This window comes from Bombina bombina, chromosome 11 (assembly GCF_027579735.1).
Source record: "Bombina bombina isolate aBomBom1 chromosome 11, aBomBom1.pri, whole genome shotgun sequence".
In the NCBI taxonomy this organism is placed as follows: Eukaryota; Metazoa; Chordata; class Amphibia; order Anura; family Bombinatoridae; genus Bombina; species Bombina bombina.
This window is the reverse complement of record NC_069509.1, coordinates 25,044,817-25,070,782: the sequence shown is the minus strand read 5'-3', so window position 1 is coordinate 25,070,782 and position 25,966 is coordinate 25,044,817. Positions and strand designations below refer to the sequence as shown.

At 41.8% G+C, this 25,966-nt stretch overlaps 1 protein-coding gene across 1 annotated transcript in view; it reads right to left on the bottom strand.

Moving 5' to 3' along the window:
- LOC128641918 (uncharacterized) overlaps positions 1-25,966 on the bottom strand; it is a 448,428-nt gene that overhangs the window by 189,854 nt on the left and 232,608 nt on the right. The window contains exons 8-9 of the mRNA XM_053694507.1: positions 19,443-19,532; positions 9,909-9,998 (exon numbers count right to left, since the gene is read on the bottom strand). Coding sequence (XP_053550482.1) covers positions 9,909-9,998; positions 19,443-19,532 — 180 coding nt within the window. The remainder of the gene's footprint in view (positions 1-9,908; positions 9,999-19,442; positions 19,533-25,966) is intronic.

Genomic DNA, 25,966 nt, shown 5'->3' with positions numbered 1-25,966 from the left:
AAACCTAAAATTGTGAAAAATGTCACTTTTTTTTTTATTTGCTCGCATTTGGCGGTGAAATGGTGGCATGAAATATACCAAAATGTGCCTAGATCAATACTTTGGGTTGTCTACTACACTACACTAAAGCTAAAATTAACACTACAAGCTCCCTACAAGCTCCCTAATAAACTCCTTCACTGCTGGGCATAATACACGTGTGGTGCGCAGCTGCATTTAGCGGCCTTCTAATTACCAAAAAGCAACGCCAAAGCCATATATGTCTGCTATTTCTGAACAAAGGGGATCCCAGAGAAGCATTTACAACCATTTGTGCCATAATTGCACAAACTGTTTGTAAATAATTTCAGTGAGAAACCTAAAGTTTGTGACAACATTTGTGAAAAAGTGAACAATTTTTTTTATTTGCTCGCATTTGGCAGTGAAATGGTGGCATGAAATATACCAAAATGGGCATAAATCAATACTTTGAGTTGTCTTCTAAAAAAAAATATATACATGTCAAGGGATATTCAGGGATTCCGGATAGATATCAGTGTTCCAATGTAACTAGCGCTAATTTTGAAAAAAAGTGGTTTGGAAATAGCAAAGTTCTACTTGTACTTATTGCCCTATAACTTGCAAAAAAAGCAAACAACATGTAACCATTGGGTATTTCTAAACTCAGGACAAAATTTAGAAACTATTTAGCATGGGTGTTTTTTGGTGGTTGTAGATGTGTAACAGATTTTGGAGGTCAAAGTTAGAAAAAGTGTGTTTTTTTCCATTTTTTCCTCATATTTTATATATTTTTTATATTAAATTATAAGATGTGATGAAAAAAATGGTATCTTTAGAAAGTCCATTTAATGGCGAGAAAAACGGTATATAATATGTGTGGGTACAGTAAATGAGTAAGAGGAAAATTACAGCTAAACACAAACACTGCAGAAATGTAAAAATAGCCATTGTCATTAAGGGTAAGAAAACTGAAAAATGGTCCGGTCATTAAGGGGTTAAGCAGCTATTCAGAATATCCCAGGACTTGCAGGGCAGCACACAGTTACTTAATTTCCCTCCTCAGTTTAAGGAAGTTTACTATGCAGTCACAATGTTATGGCGAAATCCCACATAATCACAGTAAAACAAAGTGCAAGCAGAGCACTGATGATGCTGATTGGCTATTTTTGTACCATGTAGATTACAGTAGCTGGAGGATAATGGCTCAAACAGCACTTACTAATGAAAACTGAGGAAATTTTGAGGTAAAGTGAGCACAGATGTGGACATAAATGGGAGGGATTGGTGGCGTAGCAGTGAGGAGTTTCAAGGCCGGGAACTGATGGACTGCATTAAAGGCAGACCCTGAGGGCCACACAGCAAGAAGAAAACAGCGGTCGGGACATACCGGCCGAAGGAGGAGGCTTGGGAGACAATGCAGTGAAGCGGACAGGAGCTGGGAGTCAGCCAGGGTGGGCATCCTTAGTGGGAAGGAGAAACACAGAGATCAGAGACCAGCAGGAAGCAGGGAATTCAGGTATGGAATGAAGTGTTGGGGGGGGAGAGAGAGAGGAGAAGGGCATCTGTGGAGCTTGGAGGCCAGAGGACATGGCTGGGGAAAAATGAGTCGAGGCTTGGGACTGCATGTGGCTGGGGGAGGAGCGCTAAGGGATATGTACAGGTCAGGGAAAAGGGGGGTTGGAAACAGGGGTGGATCTGTGCAGTGCGGTAGCACCTGGGGAGTTAAGGGATGGGAGGATATGGTTAGGCTTACCAGAAGTCCCACTTTTACTTGGATTGTCCCGGTTTGGAGGCACTGTCCCAGTGTCCCACCCATTTGTTCATTCTGTCCCAGTAGGGTTGCCACCTCCAGGTTTCAAATCATGTGTCCGGGTTTCAGACCACCTGAAACCCAGACACATTATTCAAAATGACTGGACTGTGGCTCTCCAGCATAGTTGGATGCTGGTACTTTGTTACATACAGCCCTGCTTAGCTTAACGTTCGTGTCCTTCAAAGTTTACATTTAGTAATACAGGCTGAGTGAGCAGCATAGGTTTTTTTTTAATTTTGTAGTACTACTTGGTTTATTTTTCTAAGAATTTAACACCCCCCACCCCCCGACCCCTGGTGACATTGCCGGTAATACACCTTTAGGGGAATCATATGGGTATGAATAGGAAGTACAGACAGGCAGGATTTTTGGCCTGGATCTTGCTTTACTTCATGCAGGATAGCATTTTGGCTATAATCTTCCTGCATTATGGTATAGAGTAGCCTCTTAAACAGCTTAAGCAGGTACGTGTTTTTTTTTTACTTTCATTCAATGTTGTATTTATGCCTTATCAGTATTTGTCTCTGTTCCTTAATTAGACATATAAAACACATATTACACTGCAGATATTAAATTGTGAAATTGATAATTATGAAAGTGATAATTATGCTTGATGTTTGGCATTATTTAGAATCTGAGATTTAGATTAATGATTTATTTGCCATGACAACGTAATGGTGCCTTTTTCACTAGGGGGCGGTGTTATGGTCTATTTAAACTGTGTGATTCACTTGTTTGACTGAGGAAGGGTAGAGTATCCACAAAACATTACACACATAAAAGCTACTACTTTAAAAGGACCTGTAATTGCCACGCCCACTTGACCACGCTCCTGACCACACCCCCACTGGCACCGCACCAGGTGGTCCCAGTTTCACCTCTAAAAATTATGGTAAGCCTAGATATGGTGAATAGTGGAACCCTGGGGCTCATGGAGTGGGAGTTCATGAATGGTGTGTAGGTTAATTGGTGGTGTGTGTGTGTGCACTTTGGGAGATGTTTTTGTTCACTCCATTAGTTATGTTTTATTAAGGGGCTTGGTGCTTTATGACTAGGATTGGGTGGGAGACCAGTTAGGAGGTAGGGTTTTTCCTTCTGGAAGGTAAGCAGATATTCCTTTGAAGGAGTAGGGTTGTCTGGGCTGCCCATGTGCTGTATAGTTGGCAAAGTGGGGAGTACTTTTGAGCACCTGGGTGCAAGTGGGGCCGAGGGGAGGGGGGGAGTTAGGACAGTGCTGATGTGATTGCCTTTTCTTATACTGCAGTAACTGTTCCAGGGGTGTCTGAGGTTCTGGACGTGAGTGTGGAGCAGCGGGAAGTTTAAGGGGACTACCTACATCTCTTAGAAACCTACAGCAATTTTTTGGAGAGGATGACCCAGGCCTGGGTACATCTGCGGGACCAGAGGAGATGGGTAAGGCATTTTAATGGGGTGCTGCTGGTCGTGAGGGTAGTCTCCCATAGAGACTGGTGGTGGAGCAAGGAGGGCTAGTAGTTATGGCCAAAGGGAACCTACTCAGGAGTTGGGGAGATGGGGAAGGGCCTCATTAAGTTCTGTTCCTCTTTCACTGCAGGAGTGGTGGCCGAGTCCAGGCCATGGGAGGAGTGGTGGGAGGAGCAGCAGGACAGATGTGGCAGCCAGCGCAGGAAGATCCTGGTCTCCTGTGGGCCATAACGGCCAGGAAAGGGACAGGTGGTCTCCAACTTTGGTGAGGTTGGATTGTGTGAGGGAAGACAGTGCCAGGGCACGCAGATCACATTCCAGATCCAGACGGCAGATGCCCTCCAGGAGGAGGAGTGGGGTGGAACGAGCAGAAGGTTCGGTGGGAGCAGAAGCTAGCAAGCATTCTCAAGAGGCTAATTGGGGCTCTGCGTCGATATACAGGCAATGAACAGGGCTGTCATCTACAGGTAAAGTGCCACGGGAAATGGGGCCTGTGAGTGTGTCTGGTGGTGTAAATGTTGGGAGCTTGGAACTGTTGAAAGACTTGGTGGCACAGGTGGAGAGGCAGTTGGCTGGAGGGGGTCGGGTGGGGTATGGACTGGGGGACCAGGGACCACGATGTCTTGGGGCTCGGGGACTGAAGTGAGTAGCCCCTTAGTGTGTAGGGTCTGAGGGTTTCTGAGGAGGATTTTTTGGCGACCATGTCTCTGTTCTATTGGCCCCTTAGGGCTTCATCTAGCTACTGAGGTCAAAGAAAAGATTTGGAAGAGGGAATTTCTTTAAATATTCTCCTTGTTACTGTTGGAACCGTTTGTGAAGATTAAAAAGGATACTAAAACTGAGACTGGGAAGGAGGAGGATTGTAAGAAAAGATACAGGAACTTGTCTAAGACATTTTTAAACTGTTCACAGGCCTTCTGTATTCTAGGCGGTGTCATAACTGAGAAATTCCCGGAACAAGGTTTGGGCTTGTTCTGCTATTTTGATGAGATAGCCTCTTCCTACAGTATGTAAGAAGCTATGGCTTGGTGGTGTTATGATGAACAGTTCCATCAGAGGATTGCGGTTAGGTGGAAATGCATTTGGATGATCGGGACATGGGCATTTGGTTGGAGATTATGACGTCTTTGAGGGGATGTCAGTCCTTTCATGGAGTCGGAAATGCCGCTAGTGGTGGAGCATCTGCTAGTACAGCGGTGGCAATTCACAAGGGATTGTACTTTCAATTTAATTATGGCACCTGCCGCTTTTGGGCATCCTGCAATTATAAGCACAAATGTTCCCATTGTGGGGGTTGCACTCCCTCTCCAGATGTTTGAAGCAAGGTAAGATTGGTGGGAAGCAAGGAGAAGTGGCTGTATAGGGAACAGATCCCAGTGAAGGTAAGAAAGATGGTGCCATGGCTAGAGTGATATGCTAGGAGCCATAAAAAGGATGCAGAGTTGTTGTTGTTGGGGTTCAGTTTGGGGTTATGATTCATTTTGTGGAAAAGAGAAAAAAAGAAAAAGGCGCACAGGGCCGACTCAAGTGAAATATTTTATTAACAGTGAAGTATACACATAAAAAACTGACACTTACAACGGCCCCCCTTGGAGAAGAACACTTGAGCAAGCGTCTGGCCAGCTGCCTTGGAATCCTATCCACGGTTATCAGAGCAGGGGTTCCGGATACCGTGCCTGAAAATTTCCATCTTGAACCTGGTGTGGAGGAGCAGCAGCTGTACCTACACAGTGCTCAACTGATGTGCTTTTTAGCACTTACGAATGTTGTAAGTGTCAGTTTTTTATGTGTATACTTCACTGTTAATAAAATATTTCACTTGAGTCGGCCCTGTGCGCCTTTTTCTTTTTTTCTCTTTTACATGATACTGCATTGGAGCTGAGGATTGGATTGCCCAGCTGATCACAGGCAGCACGAAAACAGCCACTCAACAAATTGTTTACAATCAAGGAAAGCAACATATGCCTTTTTCTTGGAATATCCAACAAAAGAATATAATTGGACTGGACTCAATCTGAACAATTTTTGATTGTATGGACACAACCAGTAACCGTAAAGTATCATATACCATTTAAAGGGATAACACAAATAGGCTGAAATTGGTTTTTTAATCTGCAACTATCTGCAACTGTCTATATTCCTCTATTTTGTGTTTTTTATCCTGCTGTGGTTTTGATATAATCCTTTTTTGTTGCATTTCTTAGCAAGATCTACTACGTGTGTATTTAGATACAACATAGATATTGACCAGTCTCATATATATACATATATATTCTCTAGCGCAATTTATTTTTCTTTCAATTCATTTTGTGGACCGGCCGGTGTCTAGGGTATAAGCTAATTTATGGTTTGTGAGGGAATATCTGGATGTGGTGAGACACAAACTAACAAATCAAGTCCAGTTGGGCAGGATTGCCAGTCCCTTCACTGAGCGAATGAGTATCACCACTGCAAAGGGTTCGTCGGTTAATGATGGGATTTATTCAGAACTGTCAGCAGTCTGGTATGCTTCTTTTGCGAGGGCGGTCGAGCTTTTGAGGGATGTGGGGGTAAGGGCTTTGATGGCAAAAGTGGATGTTGAGGCTGCATTCTGTTTGTTACCGGTGCATCCTAGGTGCCACAACCTGTTGGGTTGCTTTTTTGATGATTCTTTCTTTGTTGATTTGCCATTACCAATGGGTTGTTCCATTTCATGTTCCCTTTTTGAAAGGTTTAGTTGTTTTGTTGATTGGGTGGTGCGGGCCAAAGCCGGGGTATCTTCTCTGGTGCATTACCTTGACAATTTCTTGTTTGTGGGCCCGCCGGATGGTGGAGATTGTCAGTTCTTAATGAAGACTTTTATGTGTGTGGCAGAGGAATTTAGGATTCCGGTGGAGGAGAAGACAGAACGTCCCTGCATATCACTGAATTGCCTAGGAATCTGTATTGATTCAGCATCACTGGAATGCCATTTCCCAAGGGATAAGTTGGAGGACCTGAAAGTATCTTTATCAGCAGCAGCGAGTTGGCAGAAGGCGACTCTGAAGGAGCTCCAGATGTTACTGGGTAAGCTTAATTTTGCATGCAAAATCATTCCTTATGGTAAGGTTTTCTACAGGAGGCTGTCGTTGGCACTGGTGAGTTTTCTTGACGAACAAGCACAAGGAAGATATGAAAGTGCTGATGTCCTTTTTGGAGGAGTTCATTGGGAGGACGCTTATCCAGCAGGCGAGTTTTGGATTCAGATATTGCAATGTTTACAGGTGCTTCGGGTGGCATTGGGTTTGGGGCGTATCTGGGGGGGCACTGGTGTGCTGGGCAATGGTTGAGTGTTTGGGTGGAAGTGGGGTTGACAAAGAATTTCACCTTTTTGGAGCTGTTGTTGGTAGCTTGTGTGTTTGGCCCAGGTGTTGGGGAATAGGCAGGTGACTATTCGGTCTGACAATATGGGGGGTGGTCCCGGCCATCAATAAGTTATCGGCTAACTCTCTCCCGGTCTTCCATTTGCTTTGTCTGTTTCTGTTGGAGTGTTTGCAATGAAATGTTTTCTTCAGGGCAGTTCATGTGACTGGTAAAGATGTAATTGATTCCGTGCCTTGGCAGAGGAAATGGGAGGGGATTGTCTAGTAGAACTTTGGACAGTGACCTTCCTGAGTTTGAGAGGTTGGTTAGAAGTACTTTAGCTCATAAGACGTGGCAAGCAAATGTGCAGGTATAGAGGGATTGGTTGGAAGTCTTAGGACATAGGGGTTTTAATGTTGATACGGGGGAAGGTGGCAAGCCTTATTACATTGGATGCAAAAGTAGGGAAGAGAGGGGGCCTTGAAGACTTTGGTACGGAGGTATTTATCAGTGTTGGCCTTTTTGTTTCAGCTGTTAGGTGCAAGGAAGAAGTGACAAAAACATTTGTGGTGAGGTTGGCTGCTAGCTTGGCTTGGGCCAAGAGGCATAGTGTTTTCCATTTTGATTAAGGTGGCGGAAGTTCTACCCAGTATGTGTGTGTTGGGGTATGAAGTGTTTTTGTTCCAGGTGGCTTTTGTGCTAACCGTTTTTGGAGCTCTTAGGGGGTCTGAGTTGGTGGGGGCAAACAAAAGGGATCCTGGGGGGACCCACTTGTTGGAAATTTGGTTAGATGGGGAATCTGTGTTGTTGAGATGTTCAAAGATGAATCAGGATGGAAAAGGTTGTCTGATTAAGTTAAGGGCTATTGGGGGGGGGGTTGTCCTGTGGCTGCAGTATCACAGTTTCCGAGTGTTTGCAGGGCGGGGAGAGGTCCTTTTCTAGTTCATAGGGATGGTTCTTTTCTTTTTCGCTTTCAGTCAGTCTTTAGGAAGTCTCTCTCTTTGGTGGGTTTTGTTTCTTTTAAGTTTTATTCCCATTCTTTCCGTAATGGGGCAATGACAGAAGCTAATGTTTTGGGTTTTGGGGATGGGGCTATTAAACGTATTGGAAGGTGGATTTCAAGGAAGTTTATTTGATTGTTTAATCTGTTTTGTTTTTCAGGTCCACTTTCTTGTTGGATTATTGGTCATTCATATGTTAATTGGGCTAGAAAAGCGGCATTGGTTAAGGACAATGGTGTGCAGTTGGGCTTTGATCCCAGAACAGTGCAGTTTCGCTGTTTTGGATTTTGTGGGTTGAAAATGGGACCAGGTCCTTCTGAAAGTGGTTGATAATACCCATTTGTTTTGCCCTCCAGGTATGTTGTTGATTCATGCTTGTGGAAATGATTTAGGTTTTATGCCTCAAAAGGTTTTAGTTGAAAACATTAACCCCTTAACGACCGAGGACATGCCAGCCACGTCCTTTATGGGGTGTCAGTTAATGACCAAGGACATCCCTGGCACGTCCTCTGGGATTTCAAGCGGTGGAAGCGATTGTGATTGCTTCCAGACACTTTCAAGGTATTGAAGTGATGCCTCAATATTGCAATACATTTTTTACCCACCGATGCAAAGAGGGCCACTCTGTGGCCTTCTCTGCATCGGTCAGCAATGGTGCTGATCGTTGGTGGGTGGGAACAATTGCAGGGAGGTGGGTGGGTGGCCCATCGTTGGGGGAAATACATCAGAGGGGACCAGGAGTGCACCCGGGGGTGCAGTGGAAGCGGATGGGACCGCTACCCTATGGGACATAAAAAGTGTAATTGATGGAGGGAGGGGGGGATATATATTATCCAAGGAATCTGGGAGAGAGTAACGGGTAGGTTATTGAGGGGGGGGGGCAGCTACACTACAGAAACATTTGGATTTAAAAAAAACAAAAAAAAAACTACTTATATGACAAACTGGGTACTGGCAGACAGCTGCCAGTACCCAAGATGGGTGCAAATAGGTAGCGGGGGGAGGGTTAGAGAGCTGTTGGGGGGGGATCAGGGCAGTTGGGGGCTAAGGGGGGATCCATCACTGCTGAATATATATTTAAATTAAAAAAAAAAGGCTTTTATTTTAGTACTGGCAGACTTTCTGCCAGTACATAAGGTGGCGAGGACAATTGTGGGGTGGGGGAGGGAAGAGAACTGTTTGGGAGGGATCAGGGGGTGGGATGTGTCAGGTGGGAGGCTGATCTCTACACAAAAAGCTAAAATTAACCCTACAAGCTTCCTACAAGCTACCTAATTAACCCCTTCACTGCTGGGCATAATACAAGTGTGGGGGGCAGCGGCATTTAGCTGCCTTCTAATTACCAAAAAGCAATGCCAAAGCCATATATATATCTGCTATTTCTGAACAAAGGGGATCCCAGAGAAGAATTTATAACCATTTGTGCCATAATTGCACAAGCTGTTTGTAAATAATTTCAGTGAAAAACCTAAAGTTTGTGATAAAGTGAACAATTTTTTTTATTTGATCGCATTTGGTGGTGAAATGGTGGCATGAAATATACCAAAATGGGCCTAGATCAATACTTTGGGTTGTCTACTACACTACACTAAAGCTAAAATTAACCCTAAAAGCTCCTTAATTAACACCTTCACTGCTGGGCATAATACACGTGTGGTATGCAGTGGCATTTAGCTGCCTTCTAATTACCAAAAAGCAATGCCAAAGCCATATATGTCTGCTATTTCTGAACAAAGGGGATCCCAGAGAAGCATTTACAAACATTTGTGCCATAATTGCACAAGCTGTTTGTAAATAATTTCAGTGAGAAACATAAAGTTTGTGAAAAACTTAACATTTTTTTTATTTGATCGCATTTGGCGCTGAAATGGTGGCATGAAATATACCAAAATGGGCCTAGATCAATACTTTAGAAACCCATAAAACCTACTGTTTAAAAGGCAATTGCTTGACGTTTAATATACATTTGTTGAGTCTGCTGGAAAAAAAACAACCAATATATAATGTGTTTGGGTTTCATACAATGTGAGTAGAATTGTGAGTTTAAATGTGAGTAGCATCTAAAAACTCCAAAACAGCTCAGCACAGTGGTTGGTAAATGGTTAAGCAGCTAATGGCTTAATGAAAATCCACGTTCTAGAGAGACATTTATAGAAAATGTATATAGGAACCTAAAGAATATTTAAAATGATGTAAATAGTTTTTGAAATACCCTTTAGTTGCCAATGTATCTTTGTGTTATATGCACACCCCCAGAAGATTTATTTGAATAAAGTAAGTAAATATTTAATTTATTAGTTCCCACTTCTTTTTATACTTTCATACGTTACCTTTTTTTGAGCTTGTTGGGGTATTGTTAGCCTTTGTATTAGCAGGTTGGTCTCCCTTACTTTGTGCTTCATTCTCCTCTTCTTGTGCTCCTGAAGTAACGTTTAATAAAATGAGTTTTCACAGTTGATAAATAAAAAACACCCATTTCAGAATCAGTTTTACATTATAGAAATAAGTGCTCTATATTATTAGTTAGTAACAATGCAATGAAATATGGACAACATTTATTGCACTTATAATAATACAATCAATTAAAAATACAATGTAATCAGATGCGTATGAAAACATAAGAGGCATTGGGGCCCATTTATCAAGCTTCATATGGAGCTTGTGTTCCTGGCGAGCCTTCAGACCGCTGCTCCATAACCTGTCCACCTGCTCTAAGGAGGCGGACAGAGATCGCCGCAATTTAACCCGATTGAATACGATCGGGTTGATTGACACCCCCCCTGCTAGCGGCTGATTGGCCACAAATCTGCAGGGGGCGACGTTGCACCAGCTGCTGGTGCAATGCTGAATTCAGAGAGCGTATTGCTCTCCGCATTCAGCGAGCTCTGTCGGACATGATCTGCAATATCGGATCATGTCCGACAGTCCTTTCATAAATAGGCCCCATTGGGTTCACACCCAGACACTGAGCACTGTTTGTCATATGAAGCTGACACAATAGGTCAAGATGAACTTTGACACTGAACCAGCCCAGGGACGGTGTTTGCATAAGGCGAACAAGGCAGCCACCTTAGTGCGCCACAGCAGAGGGGTGCAAATTTAGAGCACAGGAGAATTTTAGAGCACAGGAGAATTTTTTTTCCCCAGTTAATGCACAACTAGTTCCTGTACCGCGCTTTAACAGTTTTAGCTGCAGTACTTCAAAGGCGGAACTCAACACTGAGTAGTTTTAGTGAGCAGCTGCGCCCCATGTTAGTACTGCTCCACAGGAGGGGGGATCATAAATGTGAGTCTGTACCCTGTATGATGCTGTGAGTGAGTGACAGCGATAAGGAAGCACCCTGGAGGCCACGGTGGAGTGCGCACACGGTACATTACCCATCTAATGTTACTTGCTGTCAGTGCTTTTCCCGCATGTTCCAACTCAAGCAGCAGCTACTAAATTGATTGTATATGTGCTTAAGCCTATGACCCCCGTATCACTGTGCACTTGCAAATTCAAGCATCGTGCTGTCTGGGATTCCCATTCCCCCTGCTGGCACTGCCTACTACGTTTTAGACAGACTCAGAGCCTGTCAGATTAAAAACTGAGGGGCTGAAGGAATAGAAAGGGGCTAGCCTGTGGCCAGTTTTATCAATGAAGAAAAATGTGATCTTGATAAAGACCCTATTTATTACATTTCAAATTCGAAGACACTATAGTAGATTATTCAGAAATTCGCAAAACAGCATATGAATATGCCGTTTTGGGTATTTCTGTATAATCTACTATAGTAGGTTATTAAGTAAAGGTATTGTATGACACTGTCCATAATTAACTTGGATGTGGATTGGAGTAAAATAGGAAGAAAAAAACTTTAAAAGATAGGAGATTCACTAATTTGTATTTTCTGGAGTATGCTTTAATGAGTTATAACAATTTTTAATGTATGCCTTATATTAAAGGAATGTGGATTTGATTGTGTTTAATGTGTCCACTTTTAATAAAATAGACTTTGTTCAGATAGGTTTTCCAATTTTTTATAACATTTTTATAAAAATTACACTCACACACACACATATTCATATGTATTCATGTGCACATATGTGCTTAATTTTGTAATTAAAAGGTTTTTGGCTCCTTCTTCATATATGGTTCTTGAAGAAGCTTGTGCTGATTGGCTGTGTCATGCAGAGCCATTGCAATTTACTCTGTAGTGGCCCAAAAATAAAAATTGGTTGTAAATAATTTTAAAACTGGACAGCATCACTAATATATTTTATATGTTTTACACATGGTGATATTTTTTTCCCTTAAATCGTAATCATAGTTTTTTTTTGCGAAAACAGTGTGTGTGTATTTGCATGTGTGTGTATATATATATATATATATATATATATATATATATATGTGTGTGTGTGTGTATATTTGTATGTATTTGTATGCCTGTGTATGTATGTGTGTGTGTATATATATATATATCTATATATATATATATATATATATATATATAGGGGTGCTAAATTTATCTTTGCCTTTTCTGAAAATGAATATAGTTTACAAAAATGTCACCATATGAAATGCAAAAATAGTGACAGTTTTTAGTTATTTTCTATGGCGTACATGGTAAATAGCGGCACTGGAGTTATAATTTCATGTGTATTTCACTTATTTAACATTCTCATCAGTTCACCTTTCTAAAACAATAACATTTAAGTTTTAATGCAGATGTTGTTGAACAATTAATCACTTAAAATTATTATTTTGTCATTTTGTTCCATCTTATAGTTTGTGCAGAAAACAAGTTGGTATAAAACTTAAATTATGCTAACCTGATAATTTTATTTTCTTCAGATGGAAAGAGTCCACAGCTGCATTCATTACTTTTGGAAATTCAGAACCTGGCCACCAGGAGGAGGCAAAGACACCCCAGCCAAAGGCTAAAATACTCCTCCCACTTCCATCATCCCCCAGTCATTATGCTGAGGAACAAGGAACAGTGGAAGAAATGTTTTCTTCAGGGCTGTTCATGTGACTGGTAAAGATGGAATCGATTCCGGGCCTTGGCAGAGGAAATGGGAGTGGATTGTCTAGTAGAACTTTGGACAGTGGCCTTCCTGAGGTTGAGAGGTTAGTTAGAAGTACTTTAGCTCATAAGACGTGACAAGCAAATGTGCAGGTATAGAGGGATTGGTTGGAAGTCTTAGGACATAGGGGTTTTAATGTTGATATGGGGAGGGTGGCAAGCCTTATTACATTGGATACAAGAGTAGGGAAGAGAGGGGGCCTTGAAGACTTTGGTACGGAGGTATTTATCAGTGTTGGCCTTTTTGTTTCAATTGTTAGGTGTTAGGAAGACATGACAAAAACATTTGTGGTGAGGTTGGCTGCTAGAGGTTGGGCCAAGAGGCGTAGTGTTTTCCATTTTGACTAAGGTGGTGGAAGCTCTACCCAGTATGTGTGTGTTGGGATATGAAGTGTTTTTGTTCCAGGTGGCTTTTGTGCTAACTGTTTTTGGAGCTCTTAGGTGGTCTGAGTTGGTGGGGGCAAACAAAAGGGATCCTGGGGGGACCCAGTTGTCGGAAATTTGTTTGGATGGGGAATCTGTGATGTTGAGATGTTCAAAGACGAATCAGCATGGAAAAGGTTGTCTGATTAAGTTAAGGGCTATTGGAGGGGTTGCCCTGTGGCTGCAGTATCACAGTTTCCGAATGTTTGCAGGACGGGAAGAGGTCCTTTTCTAGTTCATAGAGATGGTTCTTTTCTTTTCCGCTTTCAGTCAGTCTTTAGGAAGTCTCTCTCTTTGGTGGGTTTTGTTTCTTTTAAGTTTTATTCCCATTCTTTCCGTATTGGGGCGGTGACAGAAACTAATGTTTTGAGTTTTGTGGATGGGGCTATTAAACGTATTGGAAGGTGGACTTCAAGGAAGTTTATTTGATTGTTTAATCTGTTTTGTTTTTCAGGTCCACTTTCTTATTTGATTATTGGTCATTCATATGTTAATTGGGCTATAAAAGCGGCATTGGTTAAGGACAATGATGTGCAGTTGGGCTTTGATCCCAGCACAGTGCAGTTTTGCTGTTTTGGATTTGGTCTGGCAGACCATGTCTGGCAGTTTCAGCTGCCAGTACCCAAGATGGGTGCAAATAGGTAGTGGGGGGGGAGGGTTAGAGAGCTGTTTTGGGGGGATTAGGGTGGTTGGGGGCTTAGGGGGGATCCATCACTTCTGAATATATATTTAAATAAAAAGCCTTTTATTTTAGTACTGGCAGACTTTCTGCCAGTACTTAAGGTGGCGGGGACAATTGTGGGGTGGGGGAGGGAAGATAGCTGTTTGGGAGGGATCAGGGGGTGGGATGTGTCAGGGGGGGATGCTGATCTCTACACAGAAAGCTAAAATTACCCTACAAGCTCCCTACAAGCTACCTAATTAACCCCTTCACTGCTGGGCATAATACAAGTGTGGTGCGCAGCGGCATTTAGTGGCCTTCTAATTACCAAAAAGCAATGCCAAAGCCATATATGTCTGCTATTTCTGAACAAAGGGGATCCCAGAGAAGCATTTACAACCATGTGTGCCATCATTATGGCCAGGAAAGGGACAGGTGGTCTCCAACTTGGGTGAGGTTGGATTGTGTGAGGGAAGACAGTGCCAGGGCACGGAGATCACACTCCAGATCCAGACGGCAGATGCCCTCCAGGAGGAGGAGTGGGGAGGAACGAGCAGAAGGTTCGGTGGGAGCAGAAGCTAGCAAGTATTCTCAAGAGGCTAATTGGGGCTCTGCGTCGATAATGAACAGGGCTGTCATCTACAGGTAAAGTGCCAAGGGAAATGGGGCCTGTGAGTGTGTCTGGTGGTGTAAATGTTGGGAGCTTGGAACTGTTGAAAGGGTTGAAAGACTTGGTGGCACAGGTGGAGAGGCAGTTGGCTGGAGGGGGTTGGATGGGGTATGGACTGGGGGACCAGGGACCACAATGTCTTGGGGCTCGGGGACTGAAGTGAGTAGCCCCCTAGTGTGGAGGGTCTGAGGGTTTCTGAGGAGGCTTTTTTGGCGACCATGTCTCTGTTCGATTGGCCCCTTAGGGCTTCATCTAGCTACTGAGGTCAAAGAAAAGATTTGGAAGAGGGAATTTCTTGAAATATTCTCCTTGTTACTGTTGGACCCGTTTGTGAAGATTAAAAAGGATGCTAAAACTGAGATTAGGAAGAAGCAGGATTGTAAGAAAAGATACAGGAACTTGTCTAAGACATATCTAAACTGTTCACAGGCCTTCTGTATTCTAGGCAGTGTCATAACTGAGAAATTCCCGGAACAAGGTTTGGCCTTGTTCTGCTATTTTGACGAGATAGCCTCTTCCTACAGTATGTAAGAAGCTATGGCTTGGTGGCGTTATGATGAACAGTTCCATCAGAGGATTGCGGTTAGGCGGATATGCATTTGGATGATCGGGACATGGGCATTTGGTTGGAGCTTATGACGTCTTTGAGGAGGAGTCAGTCCTTTTGTGGAGTCGGGAATGCTGCTAGTGGTGGAGCATCTGCTAGTGCAGCGGTGGCAATTTGCAAGGGATTGTACTTTCAATTTATATATGGCACCTGCCACTTTTGGGCATCCTGCAATTATAAGCACAAATGTTCCCATTGTGGGGGTTGCACTCCCTCTCCAGATGTTTCAAGCAAGGTAAGGTTGGTGGGAAGCAAGGGGAAGTGGCTGTATCAGGCACAGATCCCAGTGAAGGTAAGAAAGATGGTGCCATGGCTAGAGTGATATGCTAGGAGCCATTAAAAGGATGCAGAGTTGTTGGGGTTCAGTTCGGGGTTTATGATTCGTTTTGTGGACCGACTGGTGTCTAGGGTATAAGCTAATTTATGGTCTGCGAGGGAATATGTGGATGTGGTGAGACAAAAACTAACAAATCAAGTCCAGTTGGGCAGGATTGCCAGTCCCTTCACTGAGCGAATGAGTATCACCACTGGGGTGGTGCCCAAGAAGGCTCCTGGGCAATTTTGGATATCTGTCATACCCAAAGGGTTCGTCGGTTAATGATGGGATTTATTCGTAACTGTCAGCAGTCTGGTATGCTTCTTTTGCGAGGGCGGTCAAGCTGTTGGGGGATGCGGGGGTAGGGGCTTTGATGGCAAAAGTGGATGTTGAGGCTGCATTCTGTTTGCTACCAGTACATCCTAGGTGCTTTTTTGATGATTCTTTCTTTGTTGATTTGGCATTACCGATGGGTTGTTCCATTTCATGTTCCCTTTTTGAAAAGTTTAGTTGTTTTGGTGATTGGGTGGTGCGGGCCGAAGCCGGGTATCTTCTCTGGTGCATTACCTTGACAATTTCTTGTTTGTGGGCCCGCTGGATGGTGGAGATTGTCAGTTCTTAATGAAGACTTTTATGTGGGTGGCAGAGGAATTTTGGATTCCGGTGGAGGAGAAGACAGAATGTCCCTGCATATCACTGAATTATCTAGGAATCTGCATTGATTCAGTGTCAATGGAATGCCATTTCCCAAGGGATAAGTTGGAGGACCTGAAATTATCTTTATCAGCAGCGGCAAGTCGGCAAAAGGCAACTCTGAAGGAGCTCCAGACGTTACTGGGTAAGCTTAATTTTGCATGCAAAATCATTCCTTATGGTAAGGTTTTCTACAGGAGACTGTTGTTGGCACTGGTGAGTTGTCTTGACGAACAAGCACAAGGAAGATATGAAAGTGCTGATGTCATTTTTGGAGGAGTTCAATGGGAGGACGCTTATCCAGCAGGCGAGTTTTGGATTTAGACATTGCAATGTTTACAGACGCTTCGGGTGGCATTGGGTTTGGGGCGTATCTGGGGGGGGGGCACTGGTGTGCTGGGCAATGGCCGAGTGTTTGGGTGGAAGTGGGGTTGACAAATAATTTCACCTTTTTGGAGCTGTTCCTGTTGTTGGTAGCTTGTGTGTTTGGCCCAGGTGTTGGAGAATAGGCAGGTGACTATTCAGTCTGACAATATGGGGGGTGGTCCCGGCCATCAATAAGTTATCGGCTAACTCTCCCCCGGTCTTCCATTTGCTTTGTCTGTTTATGTTGGAGTGTTTGCAATGAAATGTTTTCTTCAGGGCTGTTCATGTGACTGGTAAAGATGGAATCGATTCCGGGCCTTGGCAGAGGAAATGGGAGTGGATTGTCTAGTAGAACTTTGGACAGTGGCCTTCCTGAGGTTGAGAGGTTGGTTAGAAGTACCTTAGCTCATAAGACGTGGCAAGCAAATGTGCAGGTATAGAGGGATTGGTTGGAAGTATTAGGACATAGGGGTTTTAATGTTGATATGGGGAGGGTGGCAAGCCTTATTACATTGGATACAAGAGTAGAGAAGATAGGGGGCCTTGAAGACTTTGGTACGGAGGTATTTATCAGTGTTGGCCTTTTTGTTTCAATTGTTAGGTGTTAGGAAGACATGACAAAAACATTTGTGGTAAGGTTGGCTGCTAGAGGTTGGGCTAAGAGGCGTAGTGTTTTCCATTTTGATTAAGGTGGTGGAAGGTCTACCCAGTGTGTGTGTGTTGGGGTATGAAGTTCCAGGTGGCTTTTGTGCTAGCTGTTTTTGGAGCTCTTAGGTGGTCTGAGTTGGTGGGGGCAAACAAAAGGGATCCTGGGGGACCCAGTTGTCGGAAATTTGTTTGGATGGGGAATCTGTGTTGTTGAGATGTTCAAAGATGAATCAGGATGGAAAAGGTTGTCTGATTAAGTTAAGGGCTATTGGAGGGGTTGTCCTGTGGCTGCAGTATCACAGTTTCCGAGTGTTTGCAGGACGGGAAGAGGTCCTTTTCTAGTTCATAGGGATGGTTCTTTTCTTTTCCACTTTCAGTCAGTCTTTAGGAAGTCTCTCTCTTTGGTGGGTTTTGTTTCTTTTAAGTTTTACTCCCATTCTTTCCGTATTGGGGCGATGACAGAAACTAATGTTTTGGGTTTTGGGGATGGGGCTATTAAACGTATTGGAAAGTGGACTTCAAGGAAGTTTATTTGATTTTTTAATCTGTTTTGTTTTTCAGGTCCACTTTCTTATTGGATTATTGGTCATTCATATGTTAATTGGGCTAGAAAAGCGGCATTGGTTAAGGACAATGGTGTGCAGTTGGGCTTTGATCCCAGCACAGTGGAGTTTCGCTGTTTTGGATTCTGTGGGTTGAAAATGGGACCAGGTCCTTCTGAAAGTGGTTGATAATGTCCATTTGTTCTGCCCTCCAGGTATGTTGTTGATCCATGCTTGTGGAAATGATTTAGGTTTTATGCCTCAAAAGGTTTTAGTTGAAAACATTAACCCCTTAACGACCAAGGACATGCCAGGCACATCCTACATGGGGTGTCAGTTAATGACCAAGGACGTGCCTGGCACGTCCTCTGGGGTTTCAAGCGGTGGAAGCAATCATGATTGTTTCTAGACACTTTCAAGTTATGGCAGTGATGCCTCAATATTGCAATAACTTTTTTACCCACCGATACAGAGAGGGCCACTCTGTGGTCTTCTCTGCATCGGTACGCAATGATGCTGATCGTTGGTGGGTGGGAGCAATTGCAGGGAGGTGGGCGGGTGGCCGGCCCATCGTTGGGGAAATACATAAGAGGGGCCCAGGAGTGCGCCCGGGGGTGCGGTGAAAGAGTGCACGGGGGGTGGGAGCGGATGGGACCGCTATCCCTATGAGACATAAAAAGTGTAATTGATGGAGGGAGGGGGGGGATATATATTATCCAAGGAATCTGGGAGAGGGTAACGGGTAGGTAATGGAGGGGGGGGCAGCTACACTACAGAAAAATTGGGATTAAAAAAACCCCAAAACTAATTATATCACAAACTGGGTACTTGTAGACAGCTGCCAGTACCCAAGATGGGTGTAAATAGGTAGTGGGGGGGGGGAGGGTTAGAGAGCTGTTTTGGGGGGATCAGGGCGGTTGGGGGCTAAGGGGGATCCATCACTTCTTAACATATATTTTTAAAAAAAAGCCTTTTATTTTAGTACTGGCAGACTTTCTGCCAGTACTTAAGGTGGCAGGGACAATTGTGGGGTGGGGGAGGGAAGAGAGCTGTTTGGGAGGGATCAGGGGGTGGGATGTGTCAGAGGGGATGCAGATCTCTACACAAAAAGCTAAAATTACAATAAAAGCTCCCTACAAGCTACCTAATTAACCCCTTCACTGCTGGGCATAATACAAGTGTGGTGCACAGCGGCATTTAGTGGCCTTCTAATTACCAAAAAGCAATGCCAAAGAAATATGTGTCTGCTATTTCTGAACAAAGGGGATCCCAGAGAAGCATTTACATCCATGTGTGCCATAATTGCACAAGCTGATTGTAAATAAGTTCAGTGAGAAACCTAAAGTTTATGAAAAAGTGAAAAAAAAATAATATTTGATCGCATTTGGCAGTGAAATGGTGGCATGAAATATACCAAAATGGGCCTAGATCAATACTTTAGAAACCCATAAAACCTACTGATAAAAGGCAATTGCTTGACGTTTAATATACATTTGTTGAGTCTGTTGGAAAAAAAACAACCAATATATAATGTGTTTGGGTTTCATACAATGTGAGTAGAATTGTGAGTTTAAATGTGAGTAGCATCTAAAAACTTAAAAACAGCTCAGCACAGGGGTTAGTAAATGGTTAAGCAGCTAATGGCTTAATGAAAATCCACGTTCTAGAGAGACATTTATAGAAAATGTATATAGGAACCTAAACTTAGAGATACTGAAGAATATTTAAAATTATGTAAATAGTTTTTGAAATACCCTTTAGTTGCCAATTTACCTTTGTGTTATATGCACACCCCCAGAAGATTTATTTGCATAAAGTAAGTAAATATTTAATTTATTAGTTCCCACTTCTTTTTATACTTTCATACGTTACCTTTTTTTGAGCTTGTTGGGGTATTGTTAGCCTTTGTATTAGCAGGTTGGTCTCCCTTACTTTGTGCTTCATTCTCCTCTTCTTGTGCTCCTGAAGTAACGTTTAATAAAATGAGTTTTCACAGTTGATAAATAAAAAACACCCATTTCAGAATCAGTTTTACATTATAGAAATAAGTGCTCTATATTATTAGTTAGTAACAATGCAATGAAATATGGACAACATTTATTGCACTTATAATAATACAATCAATTAAAAATACAATGTAATCAGATGCGTATGAAAACATAAGAGTCATTGGGGCCCATTTATCAAGCTTCATATGGAGCTTGAGAGCTTGTGTTTCTGGCAAGCCTTCAGACCGCTGCTCCATAACCTGTCCACCTGCTCTGAGGAGGCGGACAGAGATCGCCACAATTTAACCTGATTGAATACGATCGGGTTGATTGACACCCCCCCTGCTAGCGGCTGATTGGCCACAAATCTGCAGGGGGCGACGTTGCACCAGCTGCTGGTGCAATGCTGAATTCAGAGAGCGTATTGCTCTCCGCATTCAGCGAGCTCTGTCGGACATGATCTGCAATATCGGATCATGTCCGACAGTCCTTTCATAAATAGGCCCCATTGGGTTCACACCCAGACACTGAGCACTGTTTGTCATATGAAGCTGACACAATAGGTCAAGATGAACTTTGACACTGAACCAGCCCAGGGACGGTGTTTGCATAAGGTGAACAAGGCAGCCACCTTAGGGCGCCACAGCAGAGGGGTGCAAATTTAGAGCACAGAAGAATTTTAGAGCACAGGGGATTTTTTTCCCCCAGTTAATGCACAACTAGTTCCTGTACCGCGCTTTAACAGTTTTAGCTGCAGTACTTCAAAGGCGGGAACTCAACACTGAGTAGTTTTAGTGAGCAGCTGCATCCCACTTTAGTACCGCTCCACAGGAGGGGGGTTCATAAATGTGAGTCTGTACCCTGTATGATGCTGTGAGAGAGTGACAGCGATAAGGAAGCACCCTGGAGGCCACGGTGGAGTGCGCACACGGTACCATTACCCATCTAATGTTACTTGCTGTCGGTGCTTTTCCCGCATGTTCCAACTCAAGCAGCAGCTACTAAATTGATTGTATATGTGCTTAAGCCTATGACCCCCGTATCACTGTGCACTTGCAAATCCAAGCATCGTGCTGTCTGGGATTCCCATTCCCCCTGTTGGCACTGCCTACTACGTTTTAGACAGACTCAGAGCCTGTCAGATTAAAAACTGAGGGGCTGAAGGAATAGAAAGGGGCTAGCCTGTGGCCAGTATTATCAATGAAGAAAAATGTGATCTTGATAAAGACCTTATTTATTACATTTCAAATTCGAAGACACTATAGTAGATTATTCAGAAATTCGCAAAACAGTATATAAATATGGCGTTTTGGGTATTTCTGTATAATCTACTATAGTAGGTTATTAAGCAAAGGTATTGTATGACACTGTCCATAATTAACTTGGATGTGGATTGGAGTAAAATAGGAAGAAAAAAACTTTAAAAGATAGGAGATTCACTAATTTGTATTTTCTGGAGTATGCTTTAATGAATTATAACAATTTTTAATGTATGCATTATATTAAAGGAATGTGGATTAGATTGTGTTTAATGTGTCCACATTTAATAAAACAGACTTTGTTCAGATAGGTTTTCCAATTTTTTATAACATTTTTATAAAAATTACACTCACACACACACATATTCATATGTATTCATGTGAACATATGTGCTTAATTTTGTAATTAAAAGGTTTTTGGCTCCTTCTTCATATATGGTTCTTGAAGAAGCTTGTGCTGATTGGCTGTGTCATGCAGAGCCATTGCAATTTACTCTGTAGTGGCCCAAAAATAAAAATTGGTTGTAAATAATTTTAAAACTGGACAGCATCACTAATATGTTTTATATGTTTTACACATGTTGATATTTTTTTTCCTTAAATCGTAATCATACGGCTAGATTTAGAGTTCTGCGGCCAAAGGGGTGTGTTAGCTACGCGTGCTTTTTTTCTCCCGCACCTTTTAAATACTGCTGGTATTTAGAGTTCACAGAAGGGCTGCGTTAGGCTCCAAAAAGGGAGCGTAGAGCATAATTTAACGCCACTGCAACTCTCAATACCAGCGGTGCTTACGGACGCGGCCAGCTTCAAAAATGTGCTCGTGCACGATTCCCCCATAGGAAACAATAGGGCTGTTTGAGCTGAAAAAAAACCTAACACCTGCAAAAAAGCAGCGTTCAGCTCCTAACGCAGCTACATTGTTTCCTATGGGGAAACACTTCCTAAGTCTGCACCTAACACCCTAACATGTACCCTGAGTCTAAACAACCCTAACCTTACACTTATTAACCCCTAATCTGCCGTCCCCGCTATCGCTGACCCCTGCATATTATTATTAACCCCTAATCTGCCGCTCCGTACACCGCCGCCAGCTACGTTATCCCTATGTACCCCTAATCTGCTGCCCCTAACACCGCCGACCCCTATGTTATATTTATTAACCCCTAATCTGCCGCCCCCGCTATCGCTGACACATGCATATTATTATTAACCCCTAATCTGCCGCTAAATACACTGCCGCAACATACATTATAGTTATGTACCCCTAATCTGCTGCCCCTAACACCGACGACCCCTATATTATATTTATTGACCCCTAATCTGCCCCCCACAACGTCGCCGCCAGCTACCTACAATAATTAACCCCTAATCTGCTGACCGGAGCTCACCGCTACTATAATAAATGTATTAACCCCTAAAGCTAAGTCTAACACTAACACCCCCCTAAGTTAAATATAATTTAAATCTAACAAAATAAATTAACTCTTATCAAATAAATTATTCCTATTTAAAGCTAAATACTTACCTGTAAAATAAACCCTAATATAGCTACAATATAAATTATAATTATATTGTAGCTATTTTAGGATTAATATTTATTTTACAGGCAACTTTGTATTTATTTTAACCAGGTACAATAGCTATAGGTTTAGGACATTTTTTTTATTTTGGGGGGCTTTGTTATTTTATTACGGGGCTTAGAGTAGGTGTAATTAGTTTAAAATTGTTGTAATATTTTTCTAATGTTTGTAAATATTTTTTTATTTTTTGTAACTTAGTTCTTTTTTATTTTTTGTACTTTAGTTAGTTTATTTCATTGTATTTATTTGTAGATATTGTATTTAATTAATGTATTGATAGTGTAGTGTTAGGTTTAATTGTAGGTAATTGTAGGTATTGTATTTAATTAATTTATTGATAGTGTAGTGTTAGGTTTAATTGTAGATTATTGTAGGTATTGTATTTAATTAATTTATTGATAGTGTAGTGTTAGGTTTAATTGTAACTTAGGTTAGGATTTATTTTACAGGTAATTTTGTAATTATTTTAATTAGGTAACTATTAAATAGTTCTTAACTATTTAATAGCTATTGTACCTGGTTAAAATAATTACAAAGTTGCCTGTAAAATAAATATAAATCCTAAAATAGCTACAATATAATTATAATTTATATTGTAGCTATTTTAGGATTTATTTTACAGGTAATTTTGTAATTATTTTAATTAGGTAACTATTAAATAGTTATTAACTATTTAATAGCTATTGTACCTGGTTAATATAATTACAAATCAGCCTCCTGAACACATAAATAGCCAATGTTAGCGCGACGCGCGCACACACCCCCCTTTGAGAAAGCCGTGAGAACGGCGAAACATGTTAGGGAACTGGTGAGGAGTCAGGGAGCTCCTGTGTTTGTTAGGGCTTACTCATAGTAGAAATATTAATCTGATACTCATTACTTTTGGCGGTTCAGAACCATTTAACTTACACTTAGCTGTGTATGATGTACTCAGCCTTGACCCAGGTTAGAGCCTCCGGGTGCTTGACAAACCACCGATATTAGTTTGGTCGCCATAACAGTGTATAGCCTTTGAGCCACAACTACTTAGGAGGGTATCCGCAGGTGGTGACTATTTAGGGGTAAACTTTCAGTTACAAGTATCTAGAAAGACTGCCGGCAATTATATCACCAACTGTAGGCAGACAAAATATGGAGTGAATTGAAATCAATATTGAAAGATAGAAACGCTGATACGTAATGCCCTTGATACTCACTAACTCCTTTCTGCCTGCATCTACCTACATATAGATACTAACGGTTTGCGCTGAATTTCAGCTAACCGAAACTGAATTATATATCAGCAAGGATTTGGATGTAATTCTATATTAGACTGCTCTGATTGCATTGCATACTATCAGAACTTATCACAGGTGTGGGAAAGCAATGTTGCTATAACTGCTAATCTTAGACACTTAAGTCAGCAGCAATACTAATATTCACACCAGTCAGAATGTTTCACTATAATATTTGATATCTAACTATTTAAGTCAATCCTTGTTTCAAACCAATAGCCACATATGTGGACCCTCATTTAGTGACCAATCTTCAATACTTATTAAAAGGGGGTTTTCTTCAAGTTATAAACGAATAGTAACAAACCACAATATTACACTTAAAGTGGTTAATAAAAGGTTTTTCACCCAGAATAACTCTAAAAACAATACGTTGAGATTATATACTAATTCAAAGGATGTATTAGATATCTACTCAAATAAATACTATTTGTGATCTGATTTAATACTTGCCAGCAGATAACGTGATACCCAAGTATGCACCAAGCACACTGATTGTATAAACATATATTATCATAGGAATACATTTATAATTCAGAAGGGGCTCGGATCCTATATATGAGCACTTCTGAAATATACAAGAATCTAAGAACACCACTATTTATATTGGGCCACACGATTGCACATCAGAGGAGTACACCTTATCTTTAACTGTGGTGACATTTAATAATACTCCACTGCAAGAGTGTTCATTTTCATTCACTATGTGAAATATGTACATTCAGGTATCGTTACCTAAAGCATTACTCTGGTACAATCTTACAATCAGGTATTAATTTCAGTATCTCAACACTCTACTACGAGTTTTTCAATTTTAACCTGCACATCCCTAGATTTTAACTCTGTTTTTATGTGTTAACAATTAAAAGTTATATTTTATTTAATCCAATGAGATCTCTCTAACCATTCGTTGTCCATGTTATATCTAGTTTAATTTACGTCACATATGCCTACTAGGAGTGCTATGAGTGTATTCTGAGAAGGGTCTTTAACTCTTCGCTTGTTCGTGTTCATAATTACAAAGTTGCCTGTAAAATAAATATTAATCCTAAAATAGCTACAATATAATTATAATTTATATTGTAGCTATATTAGGGTTTATTTTACAGGTAAGTATTTAGCTTTAAATAGGAATAAGTTATTTAATAAGAGTTAATTTATTTCGTTAGATTTAAATTATATTTAACTTAGGGGGGTGTTAGGGTTAGGGTTAGACTTAGCTTTAGGGGTTAATACATTTATTAGAGTAGCGGTGATATCCGGTCGGCAGATTAGGGGTTAATAATTGTAGGTAGGTGGAGGCGACGTTGGGGGCGGCAGATTAGGGGTTAATAAATATAATATAGGGGTCGGCGGTGTTAGGGGCAGCAGATAAGGGGTACATAGGGATAATGTAGGTTGCGTCGGTGTACGGAGCGGAAGATTAGGGGTTAATAATAATATGCAGGTGTCAGCAATAGCGGGGGCGGCAGATTAGGGGTTAATAAATATAACATAGTGGTCGGCGATGTTAGGGGCAGCAGATTAGGGGTACATAGGGATAACGTAGCTGGCGGCGGTGTACGGAGCGGCAGATTAGGGGTTAAACATTTTTAATAGAGCGGCGGCGATGTGGGGGGACCTCGGTTTAGGGATACATAGGTAGTTTATGGGTGTTAGTGTACAGTAGAGCACCGTAGTTAAGAGCTTTATAAACCGGCGTTAGCCCAGAAAGCTCTTAACTCCTGTTTTTTTTCTGCGGCTGGAGTTTTGTCGTTAGATTTCTAACGCTCACTTCAGCCACGACTCTAAATACCGGCATTAGAAAGATCCCATTGAAAAGATAGGATACGCAAATGGCGTAGGGGGATCTGCGGTATGGAAAAGTTGCGGCTGCAAAGTCAGCGTTAGACCCTTTCCTGACTGACTCCAAATACCAGTGGGCGGTAAAAACCAGCGTTAGGACCCTCTAACGCTGGTTTTGACGGCTACCGCCCAACTCTAAATCTAGGCCATAGTTTTTTGTGCGAAAACAATGTGTGTGTATTTGTATGTTTGTGTGTGTGTATGTTATATATATATATCTCAAGAAATGTACAGAGGGGAAGCAACTGCTATGAGCTAAATGGAAAGATAGATATTGCTAGATCATCTATACCTGCAATATTTCAAAGTTAATAATGGTGCAGACCCTTTAAATAATGTGTCAAGAGATAAACAAAGAAGAATATCCAGGATTATAATCCGGGATGAAAGACAGGGAATTCAGCACTCTTTTGCTAAAGTAATTTATTAGCTCACATATAACAATGTATC